The sequence below is a fragment of the Lynx rufus genome, unplaced genomic scaffold, assembly GCF_022079265.1.
Source record: "Lynx rufus isolate CCGP_SWC_20201006 ecotype Redwood Valley unplaced genomic scaffold, mLynRuf1.p SCAF_5, whole genome shotgun sequence".
NCBI classification, from domain to species: domain Eukaryota; kingdom Metazoa; phylum Chordata; class Mammalia; order Carnivora; family Felidae; genus Lynx; species Lynx rufus.
In genome coordinates, this window is record NW_025814867.1 from 77,867,909 (window position 1) to 77,875,915 (window position 8,007).

The window sequence follows — 8,007 nt, forward strand, 5'->3', positions numbered from 1 at the left end:
GGACCGCGAGATCGTGACCTGGCTGAAGTCGGACGCTTAACCGACTGCGCCACCCAGGCGCCCCTCAATGTCCATTCTTGATAGGTATTCTGTCTCCTCCATGAGACCTTCAGGGGACCCTGCCCTTTCCACCTCTTAGATTCCTCAAGGTCTTGTACTTCCGTTATGCATACAGACCCCAGGCCAGCATGTGTTGAATGAATGAGTTGGAAATGAAGGGAAAGACTAGGAGCCGTGGAAACATCAATATCCTGGACCAAACTCTGATTTGGTCACCAGCTGGTGAACTTGGGCAAGCTTCTAGTTTCTCTAAGCCTCTCCATTCTTATTTGTAAAATGCAAATAAACCACCTCTCCTACAGGGCTGTTGTAAAAGAGAAAATGGAATAATGAAGGCACCCAAAAAGTAGTAGCTATGATTACCTGTTGAATCAACATAAAACTTAAGCAAGGAGAACCACCACGTGGCAGTCTGATTTTCTAACTTCTAATGCGGTCCCATTTTGTCTGGCGCAACGTCCCAGATTGGCAATCTGAAGGATGAGTTGCTTTGTGTCGCTGCCCTCTGTGGTGGGCACTATTTTGCCGGTCCCTGAGAGTGTCTAAGAAGAGGCATTACAATCAACAGTGGAATGCATGCCAATTGTTTTTATTAAGGATGCCTATTTGGATGACAAGGCCAGCCAGCAGGTGGCCCCCAGGAAGCAGCTTGTGGCCCCATCCCTGTCATTACTCCACGATGCGGCGGAAAGACTGCACAGCTGGGGAAGCTGCGCCCCAATCGATGGGCTTCCGGTACTCCTTCTTGTCCAGGAGGTACTGCCTGCCACGATAGTTGGGTAGCTCATAGAAAATCCAGGCACCCTCCAGCACCTTACTGGAGTGGACCTCCCGCATGTGAAACTGTTCCATAATGGAAGGGCAATCTTCAGTGGTTTCATACATCTGACCATTAAAATCTCCTTTCTCGAAGATCTGAATCTTATACTGGCCTCCACCAGACTGAAAAAAACGACACAGGAGGAAATAACAACAGTTATGGAAATCACTGACGGGTCAAGAACTCAGAGAACAGTTTGGTTCAGAACCCCCAATCGTGGAAGTTAAATGATCTGATCTCCTCTCCTTTTTTGGGTACTGTGAAAACAGCTGACGTTCAGTAAGAAAAACTTAAGGCCTTAACGTGCTCAGGAGGCAGAGAGAGTGCTCTGGAAATAATTAGCGGATTCAGTCTTGTGATAGACTGACCTAAGGTTTTATGTGAGCCTCAGCAGCCAACAAGAGAAAACACCCCATTAAGGGGTAGGAAAACTGTAAGAAAATGTAAAAAAAAAAAAAAAAGGGGGGGGGGGTAGGGGAAAGAGAGATGGAGAGAGCCAGAGCAGGCCAGCAAGCGAGAGAGAGTGCAAGGGGGCCCAGGCTCACCAGATGAACAGCCCGGCAGGAGCTGAGGCGGTCGTTGAGGCCCATCCAGTGCTGGTATTCAGGGTACTCGCCCCGGGGTAAGATATACATGTACCCGGCGAAGTTGGGCCTCTCGTACACAGCCCAGGTGCCTCCTTCCACTCTGATGGAGTTGCAGCGACTCAGGTACATGTGGAAATCTGCGCAGTCGCAGTCACAGTCATAGTGGCGGCCTTGGAAATTTTTGTCTTCATAGAAAGTAATCTGAAGGATGGAGCGAACAAAGAGAAGAACTGAGGAGCTGGGGGCTTTACTCGTAAAAAAAATAAATAAATAAAAAAAATAAAATAAAATAAAATAAAAATCAAGAACATATTGCCCGCTGTAGAAATCCCTTTGTCTTCAATTTTGAGGGGTAAAAGTATAGTTCTATCTCACCTCACAACATTTACCTTCTGGCAGACAATTGTAGTTGTCAACTGTAGGAATGAGAACTTTCTGAAGGCTTAAAATGAAGCAAAACAAGAGTGCTCTAAGAGAAGCCGGTAGTTTCAGACCCAAGTTCACTGCTTCCTCCTTTTTGTTCCCATAACTCACTGTACTTACCACATTAGAAGCTAAATTGCCCACTTATACATCTCTCTCCCATCAGACTCCTACCAGACTTCTTCCAGGGGCAAAGACCAAACCTTATTTAAGCTATGGACCCCTGGACCCAGCGCTTGACAAACCTTCAATAAACGTTTGAGGAAGACGAGTGAGTTCCAAATGCAGAAATTCATTAGGTGCCATGGAAGATAAAGAGAGAAAAATAAAACATAGACCTTAGCTTTAGAGCGTTTACTTTACATGAATATAGAGCATACACCTGACAATATTTTGTGTTCCGCACTATTATTTTTTTGCCAACAGGGTAGTTCCAAAGTAACACGATGGCAAGTCACAAACGTGGTTTGCTTCAAAGTCTTACCAAGTCTCTACCACAATCTTTGGGGTAAGCCTGAGACCTTGGACGGCCTGGCGGCACGCAGCCCTGAAAAACCGGAAATGATAAACCTGGCCTCTAGAGCTGCATCTCTCCAGTCGGCCTTATGACTTCCGGCAAGCTAGCTCTCTGGGCTCCAGCTTCACACTTGTCAGAGCTGAGGACCAGACTAGATGGAAAGCCCTGGCTGTGCAGTAAAACTTTTCTGTTTGCAACAGGAGAGGAGTCCCCAGCCACTCCTGGGGCTTCATGAAGCAGGTTCTGAAAACCACTAGACCAAATGGACTACAGAGTTTGTCCCCTCTTGTTCTATAATTCCACACTCCAAGATGAATGCAAGTTCAGAAGGGAAAGTGAAAGAAATCACAGGTGTCATGGAGTCAAGCACTTAATTTCCTAGAGTTACGCTGCCACCTCGTGGCTAATTTGCTTTATCGGCTTCAAAGGAGAAAATGTCAACCATTTTCATATGAAAGGAGTGGAGAGCCAGGTAGCCTTGAGAGGATTTTTGAGGTGAAGATTGAAAGATAAGTAGAGGGTTTCCAGGGGCAAAGAAGAAAGGATGGCCTGTTCAAAGGAATAAAGGAATATGGCCCATTATAGGGACAAGTGGTTCATCAAGCTCGGTGCATATGGACTATGTGGTGAAGTATTAATAGGAAATAAAGCCAGAAGACACAGACGGCATGCTGGAATCTCTTTGGTGATTATGTGCGAGATGTAAGGTAGTGGTTCGTGCGTGGAAACAGGTGGTTGCCGCGGGTATGTGAGAGATGGGGCAGGCCGACCAAAAGGCAACTGCTGTATAAAGGACATTGAGGAAACAGTCAAAAGAAACATAGAATTTGGTGACTAATCAGGTGTAATGAATGAGGGAGAGGCAGACACCAAGAATGATTCGTAAAAGGGCATAAAACCTCATTGTTTTCTACCCCAGGTGAGCCTTCTAGATGTAGCCTACTGATGGGTACTTCCTTCCACCCTAATCCACGCTACTCTCTCCACTCTTCCACTCTTGTGTTTCTCTCCACTCCTGTATTTCCTGTTCCCTACAAGCTTCCTGAGCCCTTCCCACCCCTAAATCATCTGCTTCATCTCCTTTCTTCCCCTTCCAAATATCTCTTCCAGCTCCATTTCCCATTTTAGCATAGCACAGAGCTGGAGACACACGGTACCCCAGTTTATAGATTAGAAAACAAAACTGCAGCACTAGCTACTAGCTCAGTGACCTTGGATAGGCCATTGAACATCACTCTAAAGCTCAGACTCTTCATTTGTAAAACTGGATCACAGTATCCTCTGCGGAGGGTTGTCCTGAGGTTCCATGGGAAAATGCCTATGAAGCACTTAGTGTAATCTGGCTCGTAATCACCAATAAACTTTTGCTACTGTTGGTACAGATGAAGAAGTTAAATGCCTTGCCTAAGGCCAATAGCTAGGTACAAGTTAGGTGCAGGCAAGGGAGTGGTTGGCAGTGCAAAGCTCCCGGTTAGTAACGTGTGATTCATTTTATCTTATCTCCCTTTGCAGTCTCCTGCCTGCACAGCTAGTTCTGTGCAACATACAGCACTTACTCTTTTATTTTTTTATTTTTTTTATTTTTATTTTTTTATTTTTTTTTCAACGTTTATTTATTTTTGGGACAGAGAGAGATAGAGCATGAATGGGGGAGGGGCAGAGAGAGAGGGAGACACAGAACCAGAAACAGGCTCCAGGCTCTGAGCCATCAGCCCAGAGCCCGACGCGGGGCTCGAACTCACGGACCGCGAGATCGTGACCTGGCTGAAGTCGGACGCTTAACCGACTGCGCCACCCAGGCGCCCCCACTTACTCTTTTAGTAAGGGAACAAGACTGATCCTGAGGCTGAGATGCTTTTCCCAAAGCCTGTGGAAAAATCTTTAGGAAAATCAAGGTAACTTCTCTAAAAAATAAAATAGATTCTATATTCCTTAATTCAGCCTTAATTCAATTTACCTTTGGGTTTTTGGTCAACTGTTTACCATAAAAGAGCCTTTGCAAGGGCTATGCTGTAGAAATAAAGTTAATATCACTTTTTCTTAGTTCAGTGTTTCCCACACTTAGTGCCCACTGCACATTTGCCTGGCTAACATCTATATTGAAAGGTGGAAAATACACGACGTTCTAGAAGGCAACCTTGCTGTCTACCCTCTAGCAGACTAGCCAACCATCCCAAGGCTGAAACAAAGTACAGTGTTGCCATGGAGCCTTTACTGAGCTCCAGAACCAAACTCTCCTTTCAGCGGGGGACCTTCCAAATCTCAGAGCCCAGAGAATGTTGTACCTCTACTCAATTTCCATTTGTAGAAGGACCATGACATCTACTGTATAGTCAGCTGAGATTCTTGGGCAAAAAAAATTTATAGAAAGGCTAAGAAATAGTGCAGGAGATTTCCCTTGAAATCATTACAAAATTCCTCTCCTTCCCGCTTAGTTCTTGAAAAGTAGCCTACTAATCCAATACAATAGAAAGAAAAATGCCACGTATTCCAAAGGTAACAAAACCAAACTTAGTACCATGCATTGTTTTTGCCAATCCCATGACTCTCTGATTAAACTTCTAGTAAGATGGAGGGAAAGGAAAATGCAATAGACAAAGGGTAAGAGATAACTTGCTCTTTTGGCCTAGCAAGCAAGTTAGTTAACCACGCGAACAGCCCAGCTACAAGAAATAAAAGAGAGCACACTAGTACTACTCTGGAAATCTTTGAAAACGGGGGATATATTCATCTAAGGGGGTCCAGTTGTAATAGTCTTACATCAAGGCACACGGATTTCTCTAAGGACTTCTAATTCTTTTCAATGGGATTTGCATGGCATACTTCCAAGAACCTCAGAGCACTAAAGACACGGTCTCATTTTTTCTCCCCAAATCTTTTAGATAACAAGTATGATTATTCTATTTTCCAAGTGGAAAAAAATCAGGCACTAACCAATTACGGAACGAGTTAACAGGTGCCTCCTGACATGACGTGATGGGAAATATTTGCTGTTGCCTATGTAACTTTCTGGCCAAAGATGGTTAGTCTGAATCTAAACACGAGAAAACAATCAGGTAAATCCAGATCTCAGGACTTTGTACTAGACACCTGGTCTGGACTTAGAAAAATGTCAGTGTCTCAAACACCAACAAAAAGCAGGGTGACTGTTTCATACAAAAGAGGCTAAAGGAAAAAGTTTAAAGAAACATGGCAACCAAATGCAATGCACGGTCCTTGATTAGATCCTGTATCAGGGGAAAAGCCAGCCATGAAGCACATTTGGGGAAGCGACTGGGGGAAATGTGAATATAGTCTGAATATTTGGTATTTATGACAAGTTTGGGAGACAAGATGGTATTATGTTTATATAGGAGAATACCCTTGTTTTTGGAGAAACGTGACTAAGTACTTAGGGCAAAAGAATTAAGCCTGCTATTTATTGTCAAATGGTTTAGTACAAAGAGACGGAGAGACCAAATATAGCAAAATGCTAACAACTGGAGAATATAAGTAAGGGATATAGAAGTATTCATTCAACATTTCTTTTTCTTTCAAGATTCATTGGGTTTGAAACTTTTCAAAGTAACAAGTTGACGGGGGGTGCTGTGGAAATCAGGCACTGATGGCTTTGCCTTAGATTCACTGGTGGGCAGAAGAGCTAAAATAATAGAATGAAGGTAGATACCCTCATTTCTAAAGCCCTGCCTAAAAGATCGATTTCTGGTCCAACAACTGTGAATCAAACATTTTAGAGACAATTTTCCTAACGTAAATAAGCACTTTCTTTCAGGAAAGGGATAAAAATAACTGCTTGAATGAAAGGGATATATAGGATTTAATTCACTTGATTAGTCTTTTAGGACATCACTGATGGAGTCTAAATTTCACAGAGCGGACTTTTAACTGAACACTAAAAGTCTTCTACTCCGTGTACTCCTCTTATCAGTATGTCCTATTCCTGTGGAAATTCATAGAATAGGAGTTGCTGGAAGGCAGAAATCATGATGATATGAACACATTATATACCTGTACAATACTGAACATGGTAACACACATAGAGATAAACCCTTAATAACCTGTTGGGTAATTTTGCTACAGTAGAAAATATAATCATTTCTTAACCTTCTCTCCTATTCTCAACCTTTAAAACACTATCATACTTACCTTCAGGCATAGAAGCAAAAGTTTTTCTCCACATTTCTTTCGATGTATCATTAGGTACATTGGAAAAGAGGAAACATTCCAAAAGAAAGGAAACACTGGAAAAGAAAGTGGTAGGCTAAAAATCAGCATGACCGTTGACTTACCTTGGTTCCAGATTTAGACATTTTGGTGCATAGATTGGTTTCCCCAGTGCTGAAATCCGGAATAGCTACAGAGTTAGAGGCACAGAGACATTTATACTGGGCTGGTTTCAAATCAAACATTTGCTTAGTCATGAGAATAGGATCCAAAAATTGAGTCAGTCATTTAGAGGCTATTGATGGTTTCTAGAAAAACAATTGGGATTATGAAATAAAGGAAAGCTTCAGTACCCCTTCTAATGCTTACCAAGCCTTGCTGCATTATAGACTTTGCTGAGTCAAGGCACCAAAACCCAGCCAAAGTTTTCAAAATTAAAAACAAAAAAGTCCCTCTTACCTGGGCAATTTGGGGATTTCAAGGTGGCTGCTTGCTAGAAAATCAATGTCTTTTTTTTTTTTTTTCCTCCAACAAAGCTTGCAGGAGTAAAGTCAAAAGGCCACCCTCTAATACTGAATAGAAGTAACACGTTCCAAAGCAACGAAATTTGATGACTACTAAAGGCAATGCATGATCTTGTGTTTGAAACTGTTACTACAATGGACATTTTTGGGATGATTAGCAAAAATTTTAATACAGACTATATATTGTGCCACTGTAAAATTTCCTGATTTCATTCCATTTAAGAATCTGTACTATGACAACATGGGAGAATGTCTCTTTTTAGGACATACAAGCTAATGTCTTCAGGAGTAAAGGTTTGAGATGTCTGCAACCTACTCTCAAATTGTTGAGCAAAAATACTACTGCTCTCTAGAGTGGCAAAGTGAATGTAGTAACACATTATCAAGTGGCAAATCTGGACAAGGGGTATGTGGGGAATCAGACTCGTGCAATTGTTCTTTAAGTTTGAAAATTTTTCGAGGCACGCACACAAGCTCTACTCCATAAGAAAGGGCTCTACAGTATACAGCCTGAGAGACAGAAAGCTACTGTGGAAATTATGATTCTGCAAAGGTTTAGCTAAGCCCAACCTGCCACCTGCTAGGTGGAATTTTTCTGCCATGATATCATATGGAGACCTGTTTAGAGAACATTTCTTGGCGACTATTACACCTCTGACTTTTAGAATGAGATTACCTTTTATGTAAATTCAAAGAAACAAGAAATCAGTTCTCCATTTTCATTTTCCTGGTCAAGTATATTCTTCTCAAAAGCCCATCTTCCTCCTGTTTCTACTAATAAAGCTCACCAACAAATGGGATGCCCCAAGACATTATGGTCAATTCCAAAAATAGCAAATGTACCTTGACATGAAGATTATTGAGAAACAAATTATCAAGTTATGTGCTCAGCTTTCTGAATTTGATAAACTG

The 8,007-nt window shown here is 42.3% G+C and overlaps 1 protein-coding gene across 2 annotated transcripts; it reads right to left on the reverse strand.

Annotated features, from left to right (window-relative positions):
• Nucleotides 1-639: 639 nt before the first annotated feature.
• On the reverse strand, nt 640-7,971 carry CRYGS (crystallin gamma S). Of its 2 annotated transcripts, none has more exons than XM_047099457.1 (3): nt 6,697-7,971; nt 1,426-1,668; nt 640-1,002 (listed from the first exon to the last, which is right to left on the reverse strand). In XM_047099457.1, the coding sequence occupies exons 1-3, from the start codon at nt 6,826-6,828 to the stop codon at nt 730-732; spliced, it is 648 nt and encodes a 215-aa protein (XP_046955413.1). In that variant the 5' UTR covers nt 6,829-7,971; the 3' UTR covers nt 640-729. The 2 variants fall into 2 exon arrangements, with proteins under 2 accessions (XP_046955413.1, XP_046955412.1); XM_047099456.1 differs by lacking the exon at nt 6,697-7,971 and adding an exon at nt 2,136-4,012.
• Nucleotides 7,972-8,007: the final 36 nt, after the last annotated feature.